General features: G+C 40.6%; 1 protein-coding gene across 1 annotated transcript in view; it reads left to right on the top strand.

Annotated features, from left to right (window-relative positions):
* Positions 1-18,213, top strand: part of tbc1d32 (TBC1 domain family, member 32) — a 168,832-nt gene that overhangs the window by 25,658 nt on the left and 124,961 nt on the right. Inside the window, exons 20-23 of the mRNA XM_079255902.1 lie at positions 556-643; positions 1,104-1,225; positions 4,493-4,612; positions 4,855-4,943. Of these exons, the coding sequence (XP_079112028.1) occupies positions 556-643; positions 1,104-1,225; positions 4,493-4,612; positions 4,855-4,943 (419 nt within the window). The remainder of the gene's footprint in view (positions 1-555; positions 644-1,103; positions 1,226-4,492; positions 4,613-4,854; positions 4,944-18,213) is intronic.

The raw sequence follows: 18,213 nt of genomic DNA on the forward strand, positions 1-18,213 counted from the left end.
GGGGAAAAAGAAAGGAAATAAGTGCATGTGAATTATCTTTCATAGATTCAACATCAATAAAAGATGCGTACAAGTTTTTTTGTGCATTATGCAGCAAAACAATCCATTTTGCAAACTTTTATTTGCTCCGTTGACCAATGCTTTGGGTATCCCTTCATCATGGGACTGGTGCATTGTTGATCCTGCTTCTCAAGGCCGCAGTTATGTTTCCAGAAGAATGCTCATTATTCTCCAAGTGCTCGGAAAACAAAATGTGATTTATAAGTTTCACACTCGGGGCTGCATCCAAACCTTGGTTATCTCCCTGTGGACTTAATTTGCCACCACTGTTTACGTGTTCTTGTAATTGCTACTGTTGGACATTTCTCTTTAATTATAGAGCGTAATTATGTTTTATCTATTTTGAGATTTCCATTGTGTTGAAATTAATGAAGACAGAGCACACTGCGAGATCAGTTTGCAATTCTATCTTTACACAGTGATCTATATTAATGTCTCTGCAGGAAAACATTCTTGTTTTCTCTAACCTTTATTTCCTTTCCGTGTTGGATGCAGGTGAGCCGCTGTGAGAAGTTTGGATACGGAGTGATGGTGACACAGGTGGCAGCGACCGCTCCAGGGGTTGTGGCTCTGCACAGCTCGGGTACTAAAGCCCTCATTTGCACAAACAAACACAAACCAGCTGTGATGCTGGAGGCTTGTATTGTAAGTTGATGTGCAGTTGGTGTAAAGCAGCATTACAGCAGCTCAGGGAGAAATGTCTTTGTCAAGTTGTTTGTGTCAGAATAAGTGGATGAACAAAGAGCATAATTAGATGTTCAGTGTCAAATTCTGTAAAGGTTAAGATGGTGTGCGATGAGAAAAGCTGTCGAGCAAAAACAATCTTGTCTTATCGTGCTCAACAAATGAGCTGCATATTGATGCGAGTCAGAGGACGAATGCAGGATGGAGGGAATACAGAGTGGACGTGTGAACAGTTTGTCATCTTTATATCTGACATCTTTAATGCAGCTGTTTCGTAAATGCCCAAAGTGGTGGAAGTTTATTTAAATTCTAGTCTAAATATTTGCAAGAAAATGGAGTTTGTGTGTGTTGTGTTGCAGGTTTTGTCCGAGCGTTAGTCGTAGAGCTGTGGTCCGCCCTGGAGTGTGGTGGTGATGACGACATCAGAGTGGTCCGCCCAAGGCCGACACCAATGGACCCCATAGACAGGAGCTGCCTCAAGGTATCAATTATGTACATGATGGAGGGGTGTGTCTAAATTAGGGCTGCTCGATTAAGGCAAAAATTATAATCACGATTATTTTGACTGAAATTGAGATCTCAATTATTTAACACAATTATCCAGTATTTTTAAACAACGCTGCACGTCGTGGTGTTCTTGACTCCGTGTCATGCATTATAACCGTCTAATGCACGGTTCCAAGTTGTTTAATCCGCTTTTACCGCTTATATAGGAACTATTTTACGTTGGCCTGGATGTACGTTTTATACCAAACAACCACTGTCAGGCTGCAGCGCGTTTCTCTCATTCACCCGTTAAAAGACGGCTGATCTGAAGCAGCTGGTTAACGCGTTGCTATGGTAACGGAGGGATATTACAATGATCTAACCCGCCGAACCACGTGTGCGTTTATACAAAAATAATGCAGCCAGTTGTCTCTAACAATGGTATAAACTATGTTTAGGTGAACTTCCACAACCTACTGCAGTTATTCTACATGGACCTGCAGCCGGAGCCGACTGAGACTGGCCGCCTGGGAGTGCTTTAGGACGGGAGAGGCTCCCGCTGCTCCTTCCTTACAGTAACTGCAGAACAATATGTGCCTTCAAGTCAGTCGCCAAAACACCAGAAAAGTCTCTAATAACTCCAGTAAAAGTTGCTAGATTTGTCGCTTTTAACAAAAAAAGTCTCCAGATTTAGCGAGAAAGTCTCCAAGTTGGCAACAGTGTCTGAATGAAAGCAAAGCGGCTGTGGGAGGAGTTTACAGCACAGCGCTGCAACGCCAGAGACGCTCGATTAGCAGCTGAAGACAGCAGGAGAGGAAACTGCAAAGAGAAAAATAATCACACCCTTTTATTTTTCTGATTGTTGAAAATCCACATCGTAATAGAGATTAAAATCTGATTAATCGCCCAGGTCTAGTGGAAATACGTGTCTGTCCTGCAGTAAACAGCAGTCACAGATTTGTTTGGACAGTTTTACAAATTGTTTCAGATTTATTGGTTAGCTCGCTGCTGGCATAACATTTCCATACATATCAAAAGCATTAAATGTGTGTTAAAAATCCTTTTTCAGGCTTTTCAGATGCTTATCACTTTCTAGTGTCGCTATCTTGGGGATAAACCAGTGCCCGTTTGAGTTGAGTAGAGGCTGAATAGTGACACAGTAAACAACTGTCTAATGCTAAAGCGATGTGAAATGTTCTGCTAGCAAAGTTTACTTGAACCACATAACATGTAAAAGCTTGGAGTTGATTTGCATGGAGACGTTAACTCCTGGGCCTCATCAGAAGAAGCTGCAAGCTGAGATTCTTACAATTAACACGCAAATCTACGCTATAAGGCAATGGAAACATATTTCTACATGCTAAATACCTGCTGAGGGAGTTCCCTAAATATTACTTTTTACTACTACTTACAGGATTTGAGGATTATTTGTCCTCCTGCTCATTATCCGACATGTCTGTCAATACCTTTTCCTTGGTTTTGGTTGGTTAATAATAAAGCTTTTTATATGGATCAGCTATATTTTGTTGATTGAATTTGAAAAATCGACACCAAATCCGAGACCATGGTCCTCAGTCGGAAAAGAGGGGAGTGTCCTCTCTGGGTCGGGAATGAAGTCTCACCCCGAGTGGAGGAGTTTGAGTGTCATGGAGTCGTGAGTGAGGGAAGAATGATGCAGAAGATGGCAGCTGGATCGCTGCAGCGTCTGCAGTGATGCAGATTGTGCTTCAGTTGTGGTGAAGGAGGAGCTGAGCCAAAAGGCAAAGTTAGAGACTCACCGGTTGATCTACGTTTCCTCCATGGTCGCCAACGCATATACAAGTGGCTGAAATGAGTTTCCTCCTGGCTGGGTTCTCCATCACAGATAGGGTGAGGAGCTCAGCGTAGAGCCACCGCTCCTCTGCATCGACAGGAGGTCTGGATGCGTCCCTGGTCAGGTGATTCAGGCACAACGTTCTGGAACGAGACCCCGAGGAAGACACAGGACACAGTGGGAGGTTTGCATCTCTCAGCTGGGCTAGCAAGGCCTCCAGATCCCCCAGAGCGAGCTGGCGAATGTTGCAGGCAAGAGAGAAGTCTGGCCAGGCTGCTGCCCCCGTGACCCCACCCTGGATGAGCCGTGATGGATGGGTTTGAAGCTCCTGTGTGCATCAACATGTCCTGGATGCTGGCCGTTTTGACAGAAGCCTTTCTCTCTGTAACTCTGGCCGAGTAAATACTGACAGTCAGTGAAGTGTGACCTGTCGCCCTCCACTGGCCAGATTGAAGCCCACCTTATTAGTGGCTCAGGTTTCATACACACAGTAACCTCCCAACATTTTAATCTGAGGCTTCAAACTGTTAGTTATTCTTATAAACTCTGAGATGTTGTCATCATTAGGAATTTCCTTTTAAGCAAGATTCAATCTATTTATTGTCCTCAATGGGAAACTGGATTTACAGACAGGTTCTTCAATAATCACACAATAAATCCAGTCACATGCAACAACCATGATTTAAACAATTTAAGATCAATTTAAAAAGAATTTCAAAAGTAAATAATTAAAATTTTTAATAAAAGAAATTCTTCAAGAGGATAAAAACACTGAGAGATGGTTGAACACAAAAAAACATAAAAGGGAGTAAAGTTATCTGAGCCTATTTAAAAACGTTATGGCACAAGGAACAAAGGAAGCAGCTGGTTTGTGTGTGTGTCCGTGCGTGCGTGCGTGCGCGCGTGCGCGCGCGCGCAGTCATTCCTTATCCAATTCAGCCATTCATGAGACTTCTACAGGTTTAAATCTCCAGAAACTGCGTCCCGTTTCTGCTTAGATGCTCACAGATAATGTGATGTGAGTGGAGTTGCAGGTGATCTGCAGCACTAAATCTTCCATAACATGAATTATTTTCCTGTTTACCTTGTTTTTAAGCATCACTGATCTTATTATCTTATCATTATTATGTTATTATATTATAAGATAATTCTTATTATTGAATTTCCCTTTGGGGATTAATAAAGTATTTTTCATGCATTCATTCATCTGTAGATCATCTGAGGTCGTAACATTGACAGTACCCACCTCCCTCGTCTCGAGTTATTTTTATTGTGGATGTGCAGTTAGTCTCATTATTCCTCTAAACCTTCGTCATCCTTTTAAACTAAATGAACCTGATAACTCGGATCAATTAGAAATGTCTGTGATAATCTTTAACTTGGAGTTTTCTCCTGTTTTCTTATTCTTTCACTGCTATCTCCAACCAATCTTCATGTCCATCTGTTCAGTCCCTCCTGTCCTTGGTCAACCTGCTGTCCTCGTCCCAGTCGCTGTGGGAGCTTCTCTGCCGACAGCCTTTAGCCAACAAGACTGAATACACCCTGAGGGAAATGCCGACCTCCGTACCTGTGAGTAGTTTTCACACGTATGCAGTTCCTTAAACAGCCACATGGAGGCATGCTTGCTCTTCTTATCTGGCTGTCACCCACCACACACATTTGTTTTCCTTCACAAAGAGCCTCCACTAAACCCCCATTACGCCGAGGTTGATGTGCGTCTTCCACCTTCCACATTGTATGTTTCCTCACTGTTTTTATTTTGCGCCGTACCTGCTGTACTCCTCCTCACAGCAGCGCATCTCGCTCTGCAGGACTTGATTGACAGGCTGATTGCTGTGAATTCGGAGGCGAAGATCCATTCTCTGTTCCACTATGAGCAGTCTCACACATTCGGCCTGAGGTGAGATTGTTATTTTTCTCTCATAAAACGTAACGTCAGCAGAGAATCGCGCAGTATTGCATTAGCACCTGGTTACTGCACACACACACACACACACACACACACACACAAACACACACACTTCACAGACTCACATCGTTCTTTTTACTCTGATTACCGAACATTGGAAGGTTGATGAAAGGATTTCACTGGATAATGAAATAAGCAGAGCTGTGAGGGCATTCATGAATAACAGATGCCCTAACAGGTGAGAGGACGGGGAAAAATCTAAAAGGGGAAAAGGAAAGTTGTGGGGTTAAGAGAAAGGGTTAAGATCCAGCTTAATATTATGATAAGGTTGTAAAAGGATAAAAGCTGCATTTCTTCCAGGTCAGGCAAGTCTTTTACTGAAGGTATCGTCTGCAGGTGAAGGTGAAAAGTAGAAAGAAAAGAGATTTAAAGTAATCTGTGCAGAATTAAGAAGGTTTTTGTTTTCACACACTGGATGTGTTCCGGCTGTGTGCACAAGCCTCTGCTGTGCATTCCTCTGCATTTTTAAATGCTTTCTGAATCACAATAGCTTGAGCTTGTTTGGAGTCTTGCTGACTCACTCTGTGCCTGTCAGTCAGCCTCCTCCTATTAACACCCAGAAGCCAAGTGAAAGGAACAAGATGCTCTGTTCGTTTAGCACCGCCTCTGACGGATTAGCTGACAAACGTGCACTCTGCGCCTCTCAGGGGGGTTGCTAAATGTGCTAAATCTGGCATCTTCCTATCAATAAATCAAGTGCCACTATGTTTACATTTTTATGTTCTGGTGTAGTTTACCAAACGATCAATACGCGATTAAACATGTTTGGTTATAGAAAGCAGATAACCAAAGCTAATAGGAAGTTGGCTTTAAACATCTCTCTGGTCTGTCTCAGCAGGTCTCCCTGGCCGGGAGTAGCAGCTCCTGTTGTCTGTTGTCTTTCTGTCCTCTTCCCCCCACACAGCAGAGGCAGATGGCTGCCTGTCCTGAGCCGGGTTCTGCTGGAGGTTTCCTTCCTGTTAAAAGGGAGTTTTTTCCTTCCCACTGTTGCCAGTGTGCTTGCTCAGGATGGGAGATTGAGTTGGACTCAACTCAATCTGTTGGTTTTCCATATATAGGCTGTTATGAATTGGCCTTCATTATAATTTCTTCTCTGTCTGTAAAGCGTTTTGAGGTGGCATTGCCGTGATTTGACGCTATATAAATAAAGTTGAATTGAATTGAATTGAAACAAAGTATAGATAGTAAAGCTCAACGTTCCTCATGTGTTGCCAGAAAAATGGGAAACAAGTGAAGCAATTAATTAATAATCTAAAAATGAACTTAATTAAAGAAAGGAATTAAAGAATTTAAATAATTTGAACAAATCTGAAAGTCAGTATTTGGTCTGAAAAGCTTTAATCTTTGACACATGTCGAACTTTCTTAGACAAGCATTATTATAATTTCCTGATGCAGTCTTTAGGAAACTTTCTCCAGGTGTCTTTAAGGCCAAAGCTCTTCTTTCAGTGTTTCTACATGTTATTCTGTCGGCATGATCCCACACTGCTTCAGTCATGTTGATGTCCAGGCTCTGGGGACGTTCATCTCTCCACCAGACATGTCCAGTTTGTGTCATTGTCTCCCATATTTCCTTCCTTAAGAAGGACTTTCTGACGGCCACCTTTCCATGGAGACCATTGAGACGGATCAGCTGAAAGTATAGACCTCTCAGGTCCTGGTTCAGGTCTTTGCTGGATTTTAGACCTCATTTGCCTGCTGTAAATAGTTTTTCAGTCCTGATATTTCTTTTTTGTCAGATGTTGGAAGAAAAGATGCTCTTTGGGAATCACCTTGTTGCTACAAAAATACTGTTTTATCTGTCAAACTCGTCTTTCCTGTTTGTTTTTTCATAAATACAACGATAGAAAGGGGAACAAATGATGTCTCTGTTCCAGGCTGATGGTTCCAAAATGTCTGCAGAGTCACTTTAAAATGGTTTCTCTACCAAATTTCTGTGTGTTAACACAACATTACTGTTCGTGCATTGAGTTTAGAGTCTTTTTATTCTTGAAGAATTCACAGTTTTGTGTTAACTCTTTATTGGGTGAAAGACCAGACGTCTACACTTCATAGGACATCTGAAATGCTTCTGCATGCGAGGCCTTAAAATCATAGAAGACACTGAGTTCTTCACACATCAGGTTCCATCCCAGCTACTTCCTAGAGACCAGTCTCCAGCATAGAAAGTCAAAACACTGTTAGTATTGACCACTTACAGCTCTATAACTTATTTTCTATCCAAGTTTTCAAGTCTTGGAATATCTTCCATGACAACACTCCTTGCTATGGTTGAAATTTTTCATTTCCAAGTGTTTCAATAAGTGCAGATAAAGGGTTAAGTGGCTCAACAAACATAAAAAACCCAAACATAATCCTTCTGAAAACGGTCAGGCACAAGATCTGGACTAAAAAAATAAAAGAAGCAAATGTCAGAAGAGTTGCATAACTGTTGCTCAAGACTACTTTAGAAGTTTACAGCAGAGCTTGTCTGCTTAGGAGAAGAAATACAGAGAGCTGAAGGCTGTAAGCTCCAAATCACTGCCTGCTTCACTTATACATATAAACTAATCCACACAGGCCATCTCTGATAGCGCTGCTCTTCATAACACACCCACTTGAGCATTGTAAACTCCATCAGTTCAACCCAAAAGGCTGGTGAATAACATGTCATCACCCACAAAACAACAGCAACCACTTGCATCTGATTTTCTCACTGTCTTTTGCCTGCAGAGGCATGCTACACGGTTTGTGCTTTATTCATCCCAGAGGGGTAAATTGCATCAGTGAAGCAGCATCCAGACAGATGTACACTTCACTGATTAATAAACAGTGTATAAAATAAAAAACAGAAGGTGAAAATGGGCCCAGATAGAAATGTCCACATGAAGGTTGCATCAGTATTTTTCAGTGTACAGTGTAGTATTACATTTCTCTGTGTAGTATTGATGTTTGTATCTGAAGTACCTGCGATTTAAGATATATTTACAAAACCACAGATGAGGACCAGAGGGCGTTTCTTATCGCCATCATCACAAAATACATTTGTACTTGCATGATAATGAGATGATGTTTCAAATCTAAATATTTAAGATTCAGTCTTGAACCTAAAATCAAGTACAGACAGAAACTTATTTTCCTTTTTAGGGCTGTTTTGGTTTATTATTGTTTGATTTAGATTACTTTTTAACAAAAATGCTCTGACAGCTAATCAGTGTTATTTCAATTTGATTCCAGTCCTGATTGATCATATTGGATCTGTCATGGCGCTGATGGAGAATAAGCATTTTGTAGCTTCCTTCAGAGGTGGAGACGGAAATTAATAGGGGTGGGAAATTGAATTGAAGAAATTGAACATCAGGATTTTTTTGCTTCACAATTTTAAAATAAATCTTTTGTTAAATTATCGATTTTCTTTTTCAAATACAAATATTCCATGATTCCATGATTTGCCACTTTTATTGTTTTTATTGATCTTTTAACTTTTCTTCTTGGGCATTATAGCAGCAGAACTGTGCACTACTGTGTTGTTTTTTCCTCATTGAAATTTAGAAGAATGATGAGCAAAAAAAATTTTGTACATTTTTTTTTTGGGTCTTCAAAATTCAGCAGTATCGAAGAATCGTGATAATCGTAATTTAAATCAAATCGGCACCCAAAAAAATCGGAAAAGAATCTAATCGTCACCGCCTTGGTAGCTAAACACTAGTTGTACGCATCAACTCCCAACAAGCTGATGTGGTGTGTGTGTGTGTGTGTGTGTGTGTGTGTGTGTGTGTGTGTGTGTGTGTGTGTGTGTGTGTGTGTGTGTGTGTGTGTGTGTGTGTGTGTGTGTGTGTGTGTGTGTGTGTGAGAGAGAGAGATTGTAAAGACAGTTGGGAAACGGCTCATGTTGAAGGTAATGTGGCGCCATTAAAATAACCACCATCCTTCGCTGTGGGGATGTTAGCAGCACATGGAGAGACATGCGGTTATCCAATCATTCTGGATGTTTATATTTATCTGTTTAATTATATGTTTCAGATATAAATTGTTCTCCTGTGATGTTGGACCGGAACATACCAACAGTATGATGGTCTGATTTACTTTATGGTTTAGCATCGTAGTGGGAAGCAGCGCTGCCTGCAGCTAAAAGAGCTTAAATGTAAAATGTTTGGAACTTTTTTACAAAAGTATGCCTCACGATATAGATTTAATCTTTTTATTTAACTTTCCTTAGTCTATAACTGAATCACAGGTTGATGGAAGTATTTGGAGTCACTAAAGAGATGACAAAGACTCACCCTGACATAAAGCTTATCTGTTACTCCCTCGAAGTTTTATCAGGCTCAAAGCCGTTCTTGGATTTTCACCGGCATTTATTGACGGACAGTGTCTTCAACTTGACTTTAAAAGATCTTTATTGCCCCAAATATGCCGTCAGAACTCAGAAAAGTAATACAAAAACTCGAAGTAAAACAGAGTTACATGATTAAAACAGGAATTCACGAGACCAAGCAGAAGGTAACTTTACCAAAATGTATCAAAGGCTTCACTAGAGTTACAGTTCCCTGAAATTTACATAGTGAACCAATTAACAATGAAAGACAAGTAAAAATTGTACCTTATTGGCTGCATTAGCTTCAAGGGAATAAAGATATCCACAGCTTCTAATAAGAATAAAAGACTTATTTCCATTTTATTGACACATGCTTGTAACTTGTCTCTGGCAAGTTGTACAGCGCCTCGTGTGGCTCTTGGAGTGCATCAATTAACTATATCCCCCGAGCAACAATGTTGACAACAGAACAAACAAAAAAAAATGGTTACCCCCTTTCTTTTATCCATTTTTTATCCAAATAAACATAGTATTACATGGATTAACTGAAAAATAATCAAACATTATATAAACTATGACTAGTACTTGTTCCATGTCTGACCTCATGTGAAAACAATAAACTGAATTTATGACAGTTGCTTCACAACATTATGAGAAAGGAAAGTTAACTAAATAATGCTCAAGAGAAATTAAAGATGCAGAAGGTGAAATATGAAACGGTTTCCATGTCTGCTGGGCTGTTTCAGGCACATTTCTCTTGTCTGACACTGAAGCCTCTTTGACATAGACACATTTTCCTCAACAACCTGTTCTTCCAACATGTTTCAACACCTTCCAGTCAGACTGTTTCCTGAAAAAAGCTGTTTTATGGTAGGAAAAAAAAGACATAAATGTTTTCACATTGAAACACGCACCAATGTTGTATATTTTCCAATTACAGAGAATCTCCAGAAGCAGGGTAAGTTAGATGGATGCATCCCATACAGTTTCCAGGTTTCTTTCTACCTTTTAAATGCATTTTCCCTGAGTCTCAAGGTAAACATTTTAGTTACTGAAGCAAGAACAAAATCAGAACAATCCTTCAATGTCATGGTTAAAATATTCTACCGTACGGTTACACCTTACCCTGGTCCACCTTCAGGTCAAACAGGTGCACATTATACGCTCCAGTCTTGTTTTTAATAATGTAGAGGCAATAAAGAAGGGATTTGTTTCATTATAAAAAAGAACACCCAGTGCAATAACTTCATAGTAGATGGTAGAAACAGACCTGACATGCTCCTCAAAAATGGAATTATTTCTTTAAAATGTTAAGCTGGGCTCTTAAGGACACCCTTAGCACACATTTCTATGGTACATTTAGTAAATATTTTTATAATTCCCACTGAGAGGTAAAGGTGAAATAATTACACAAAGATACGGCTGTCGCAATAAGTCAGTTAATCGTACAATAAGAAAAAATACTTGCAGTAAGTTTGCCAGGCACAATAATTTTCATTTCTTTCTTTTCTGTCTCCCTCACTCTCTCACCCAAAGTGAGAGATATTTGTTTGAAGACCATATTAACTAAACGCGGCACGACAACAAGTTTCCGTCTGCACTTAAAACACAATCATCAACTGCAGTTTTCCCAGCCGGGAAAAAAGATCTTAAACAGGCTAGCTCCATTTTCCCAACTCTCCACGATCACTGCGGTGTTTAACCATCTGATTAAATACAAACAGGACAGTGCAACATGGCGTGCTCTCAGACAGCGTGGTGGTTGACGCCATGCTGCCGTTTAATATTGTTAAAAATCCTACATTTTGAAAAATATTGCAAAAATTTACAGCCAGTATGAATTGCCTGGATGAACATTCATGTTACAAACGGCATTTCCACAACTTTACAATAACATGAGAAATGACATTTTACCATTCCACCTCTGGAAAAGTCCAAACATGTCCCCTTATATGAGCTGACTATGGACTATGTAACAGTGTTACTTGATGTTTAGAGACCATATGTTCCAGATAACCACGTTGCCAAAACCGCAGGAGAAATCCTGATCTGTTTCAGCAGACCGGGGACTGGATGAGAATAAACTAGTCTGCACATCGAGCTAAATGTTCTTTAGAAATTAAAGTATGTTGATCTTTAAAAGGGTATACTTGTATTATTTTGGCATTGTTGTTATTTTAGTTAAAAATGGTCTGAAAATGACAATAATTGCTTTGCGCAAAATCATCGTCTATCGCAATAATTTCTAAGACAATTAATCGTATGGTAAAATTTGTTTCCATGACAGTCCTGCATGAAGACAGGAAAGTAACTGGACACATGGCCTCTGTGGTCTGTATATTTGTTGCTCATGTGAGGCATAGAACCTGCAGACTGACAGGTGCATTTAAAACATTGTTTTAGTTCTGAGGTCTGCATCAACAGCAGAAAACACAGTTTCTGTTCTTCCTCACGGTGTCTTTTATGGCGTCTCAGGGTGAAAGAATTCATGAGGTTTATTAATGGTTTGTCTGTGTGGCTCCATAAATGATGTACAGAAACAGCTTTTAGCTGAAGTCCAAGGCAGACATTTTCCCGTCTTGTGTGATAATGTGACCACAGCACGCGCGGGAGGGAAGGAGCCGGCCTTGTAATGTGTTCAGGTGTTCATATATCACGTATGCCACATAATGAATAATAGATTACAGCTGCAAGTTAATCTGATGCTGGAATGTGTTGTTTTTCTTTATCTTTGGAACTTCTGCTTCCTCTAATAGAAGTCTGATAAACAGACATTTGTGGTTTTGTTTGAGTTTTTAACACTGTGGTGCATTTTATTGGCATTCCTTCATTCAATATGCTTTAGTAGCGCCATTTTCTTTAGCTGTCACTAATTATGATGCTTTTTCCTGCTTTTTTCCCCCCTGTCTCTGGAACCCTGATCCACTAAAGCTGGTAGTTTATAATGCAGTCATTCCACTTGGTTATCATATCATATGCTCAGTAATATCTGCTGCAGTCGTCGGCAAACAGACGTAAATGACCGACTGTCATTTTGTTGCTGTCTGCTTTTAGATGTGGGTTCTTATTATGTACATCCTGACTAAAAACATTACAGTGCTTGTCATGTTTACACTCAATCTGCATAAGGAAATGGAAGCAAACTGAACTCATGTCCATCCATCTGTCTGTTTGTTCATCTGGTTTCTACCATTTATCTCTGGTCGGGTCATAAGGGCTGTAGTTGTAGCAGGAAAGTTCAGACTTTTCTTTCCCCGGCTTCTTTTTCAAGCTTACGTGGAGGCTTTCCCAGACAGACTGAGAGATGTAGTCCCTCCAGCCTGTCGGTGGTCTTTCCCAGGACCCCGTCCTGAAGGGACATGCCTAGAAAACCTCACCAGACAGGCGTCCAGGAGTTTTCCTCACCAGATGCGTGAGCCACCCTCTGCCTTCCCGTAACACGGAGGAGCACTGGCATGGCCTGGATGACTGAGCTTCCCACCCTGTCTCTAAGAACAAGCCCAAACAAGCTGAGGAAATTCATTTCAGCTGCTTGTATTTGTGATCTTGTTCTGTTGGTCACTACAGAACGCTCGTGAACTTCTGTAAGGGTAGGAACGTCGATCCACCTGTCGATCTCCAACTTTTCCCTCTATCTACAATAAGACCCTGAAATCCTGCGCTGCTTCACTTGGAGCAGGATCTCAACCCTAACCCACAGTGGAGACTCTTTTCCAGCAGAGCACCATGGTTTTAGTGTTGCTGATGCTGATCAGAATCCCAGCTGGGTGACTATTCCAGCTCCAAACCTCTCCAGTGAGTGTTGAAGATCGCAGTGTGATGAAGCAAACAGAATCATCTCGTCTGCAAAAAAACACTCTGGTTTGTGAAAACGTTTCATATCTCACCCACCAGAATTCCTACGGGAGGAGAATGAGAGCTGAAACATCAAGAACCAACACAGACTGACCAATAGGAGAAGAAAAGACAAGTGTTGCCATTTCAAGGCGGTCTTTAAGAAGGAAAAAATGAGGTCTTTTTTGTTTTTCAAACAAACAGTGTCTGTCTTTAGCATCATTTCATGCTGTGTAAAAGGAGAAGATGATTTGCCTGTGAAAAGGATTTGACCTCTTTGCTGCGACTGGCTTTTCACAGGAAACGTAAGACAAGTTCAAACATTTCTCCTGACAGTTTAAATGCAATGTTTTCCTCCTTCACATCAAATTGGACATTTTTTCATGAAAACTGAGCTTTGGTCCACATAACATGTTATTTCTGGCAATTATGTGAACTTTCTTCCCTCGGTAAAATCTTGAGAAATGATTTGTGGCCGGTGCGGCTTTGCTGTGTGGTGAATTTCCATGGCAACCATAATTACACTAGTGCTTATTTGTCTGCGTGACTCTTTTGTCAAGTGTTTTTTTTTTTTATGTAATGATTTAGTTTTTGTATTTTAAATGAGCCTGAATGTTTCTTATGTAATTTAAAGGCTCATCTAAATATAAGCTGCACTTGTTAAAGGTAAACACTCGTCCCTAAACTAACAAGGAGTAAATAAGACGTCTAAATTTCTTAGGTTTATAATTCCTATTTCCCCTGTTGAAACAGTTGGCCGAGTGCAATAGAATAACTCATAAATGTGTTTTTACAAGTTTTACGACCGCACAGGAGCTGCACGTTGCATCATATAGAACTCCGGTCCTCAAGGGCTGCGGGGCCTACAAGTGTTGGGAGTTTCCCTGCTGCAACACAGCTGACTCACATCAGACTTGATCAGCAGACTGCTGCAGAGCTTGACATCCAACTGCACCAGTCTGCTAATTACCCACTGATCTGCAGCAGCTGAGTTGCAGCAGGGAAACTCCCAACACTTGTAGGCCCGCTGCCCTCGAGGACCGGAGTTACTCACCCCTAATCTAGACTTTTCTGTTCCTTCCCTTTTAAGCAGTCAAAATAAACAAACCTGAACTTGTTTTCACTTCAGAGGTGTAAATAGAAGTAGAAAGTAGAAGTAGAAAGTAGAAGTCCTGTCCAGCAGCTCTTTCCAACCAGTCACTAAACCAGGTGCATTTAATCAGCCGAGATCCACAGCAAGGTAGACGAGCCTGTTGGTGAAAACACCTGCTCTGAAAGCACAGGTTGATCCAAAAACATGGCAGGACTTCTACTTTATTTATTTTTACTTCTACTTTATACACCTTTGTTTCACATTTATATAAAATCTTCTTAATTTTATCTGATATTGGATTGTATCTGGGTTAAAACTTCAAACCCTGCCATGCACTTCCTGCAGGAAAATATCACAACTTTTCCTCCGTGGCATTAAATAGTTATTAAATCCTGTGATTATTTCAGTCTCGGCCGGCTTAATCACCAGTAACATTATTAAACAAATATGAGCATTCCTGAAGTGCACCCCTTCGGAAAAGGACTCCAGAATCTCCACCTCTTGATCTTCATAAGCTAATGAGGGCTAAAATCCCTCAGCCTTTTTTTCTGTGTTGCATAAAACCTCTTTGCTGTCATGGCAACAATCTTTCATCTCCCGTTAGGCACTCCTCGCCTTTTCAATGATTTTGGATGGATTGCGCTCTCGGCCATCAACTATAAACACATTAATGCACCGTGGGGAACTTCACACTTTCATCCAGATGTGATTATATTTTAGTACAACAGGCATTACTTTAAAAATGTGTCGCACATGAGGAGCAGAGAGGAACAAGATGTCGTCTAATCTGATCAGCGACGGATCGTATCTGCACTTTAGGTAGAACCATGATGTTTTTGATATTATTGAATGTGGAGTTCAGAGATGTTATTTTGCCACAACAAACGTTGAACATATCAGGTCTTTTTTATTTAGTTTGATAAAACTTCAATATTAGAACCATAGAACGTATCTGAAAGATAGACGGAGCCTTCGGCGGTTAAAAGTGAAGCCTCCGCGGAAGTGCATAAAACTTCAGTTCCCCCTTCATCCACTAGGGGCTGTAAAACAGAGCAAATCCCCATAGACTCCCATGTTAAAAAGGCCAACGGCAGAAATAAACATGTTTTACAGCAGAAATAAACATGTTTACAGCCTGGTTCAAAAATCCATTTTAGGTTTAATAGGTCAGGTTTACCTTCATGACAACTGTTCAATTCAATTCAATTCAACTTTATTTATATAGCGTCAAATCACGGCAATGCCATCTCAAGACGCTTTACAGACAGAGGGGAAAACATAATGAAGGCCAATTCATAACAGCCTATATAAGGAAACCAACAGATTGAGTTGAGTCCAACTCAATCTCCCATCCTGAGCAAGCACACTGGCAACAGTGGGAAGGAAAAAACTCCCTTTTAACAGGAAGGAAACCTCCGGCAGAACCCGGCTCAAGGACAGGCAGCCATCTGCCTCTGCTGTGTGGGGGGAAGAGGACAGAAAGACAACAGACAACAGGAACTGCTACTCCCGGCCAGGGAGACCTGCTGAGACAGGAGACATGCATTTTAATGATGCAACACTGTTATGGGGGGGGTAAAAGAAAGAGATAAAGAGAAAAAGAAAGAAGCTCAGTGTATCAGGAAATGTCCCTCAGCAGTCTAAACCTGTGGGGGGAGTGAATTTTTTTCTAACTTGTCCGTTTTAAAGTAATTTAATCTCTAAGTTCTGCATATTTAGGGGCGTGTCCTTTTGATTGACAGGTACCCGATCTCCCGCTTCAAGTAAGAAGAACGTAGAAAAACCACGGTTTTTAGCCGGTTAACAACGTGACTTAGCTTTAGCCCGCTTACCTCTGTTAGCTGGTTAGCTCCTGTTGTCTCCGTGTTAGCTCCGTTAGCTCTTAGCTACAGAAAGCTCAGAGTTGCTCGATGTCAATCATCCACCATGACGCTCACAGCCCCCCTCTCAGCTCCACCTCTGCACATATTTGTATTTTCCAGGCGAGACGACACGCATGCCTCTGCCAAGATGGCGATGGTAGGAACCGCCCACCGAGCTTCAGTTCAGCTCTTCAGAAACCTACGGGTGACGTCATGGAGGCTCTGCCCATCTTTTTATATACATTCTATGGTTAGAACATCCTAAAGTGGAATTCATAGTGAAACTAATCACCTGGCTTTGCTGTAATAACATATTCACACACCATCGTAGAGTAAATGGCCATGGTGGTGATGATGAACCACATCTGGAGATTTTCTTTGACTTTCTGAATGAATTATTGTGATGAAAATGTATTTATTCATGCAACATTTCAGCGTGTACAGTTGAAATGTTGCATGCGTGGCATTTGCATCTGACTGAATGCCTGACTAATCACGCTGTGGCACGATTACCAGACTGCCAGGCACACAACTCCTGGTTTGACGTAATTGGCTTATGCATGGTTCTTATGATGCACATGGCCTATCATTAAGGAAGTAATCATCTGTCATAAATGGAGGCTTTAATGCTTGCTTGTTTTTCAACATTGAATAAAATGATTAGTCCTGTTCAGCATGAATTACTCCTCAACCTCTGAACCGAGATTAATTGTACTACTTCAGAAATCTCAGCTGACTGGGACAAGAAGTGGTTTGAAGTCTGATTCCAAAAGACGTTAAAAGTCTGAGATAATGAGGATTAATCAAATTCAAGATGGGCATTCAGCAACTCTTGATCTTTTCAAACCGCAGTTCTCACTAAATTAGCGACGCTGCCCCACTGCTTCACTTTGTGCTGTTAATTAGCTTTTATCAAAGCTTACCCGTGTCCAAGTGTTTGTTTTCTACCAAAGTAATTTTACAGTTTTGATTGTGCCTTGTGCCGTTCGTGGCTTTTTGTGTGAACAGATCTGTGTTTGTACTTTCATTTGATCAATTGATTGGATTCTCTGAGTTCTCTGTTACTATATTTTTGTCACAAGCCTTTCACTTTGCAGATTTGTTAAGTTTCACAACGGGGTCTAAATGACACGTGTAGAGCTTCAGCAGATGGTTTCTGCTTTGGTTCCCGTCATCAGCAGCTGGTCCCAGGCAGGATTTTGATCTAATCTTTAATTCATCTTTTTAGCACAGTTGGTTGTGTTCTGTTAAATCTATGTCTTTAGTTGTTTTTCACCAAACTTTTAAGCACATTTTTACAGATCTGTAGTACAGTCACTGTGAACAGGCAGACGCTAAGCTGTGTGTGTGTGTGTGTGTGTGTGTGTGTGTGTGTGTGTGTGTGTGTGTGTGTGTGTGTGTGTGTGTGTGTGTGTGTGTGTGTGTGTGTGTGTGTGTGTGTTTATCAGCCTATTCATCCCTTATAGTTTTATTCCTTCCAATAAAGCATCCCTAAAGCATGAAGCACACATGATTTATACTTATTACTTCGCTCCGGATATGGTGGAGAGTATTAATTAAAAATAGAATATGATTAATTTGCTTTTGGAAGGACTGAAATACATGGAAAGCTAAGAAAATATGAATTTGGCTTCCATTCAGGAGCGATGGAATGATTACGTTTTCCTTCACATCTTGATGAAAATTTATATGAGGTAGCTGAACAGTTGAAGCTGAATTTTAGCTTAATGTAACATATAAATAGGTTTACTTCCTGTTGTATAACATGTAACCAAACCAGGCACATCTGTTGTTGAAGACTGTTTAATGAAGTTATGAAGCTTAATATCATTGTCTCACCAACAGTATGTATTTTGATAAATATACAGTGACTAGGATTTAGGATTAACAATCTTTTGAATGTTCTGAGGGGGCAAAATGACCTTAAAGTACCTAAATATGTTGAAGTTAGTCAAAACTTACACTGGATGTTGAAGTGGGCAGTTCTGGGTATATTCTTATAGTTTCAGTTCTAGTTTCTCATGAAGCTTCATGTTTTTGCTTCATGTTAGATGAACGAAGCTGTTAGACATCAGTTTAGAGGGTTGATAGTTGATTGTGTCCCTTCCTTGTAAAG

The sequence above is a fragment of the Telmatherina bonti genome, assembly GCF_933228915.1.
Source record: "Telmatherina bonti genome assembly, chromosome: 16".
NCBI lineage: Eukaryota > Metazoa > Chordata > Actinopteri > Atheriniformes > Telmatherinidae > Telmatherina > Telmatherina bonti.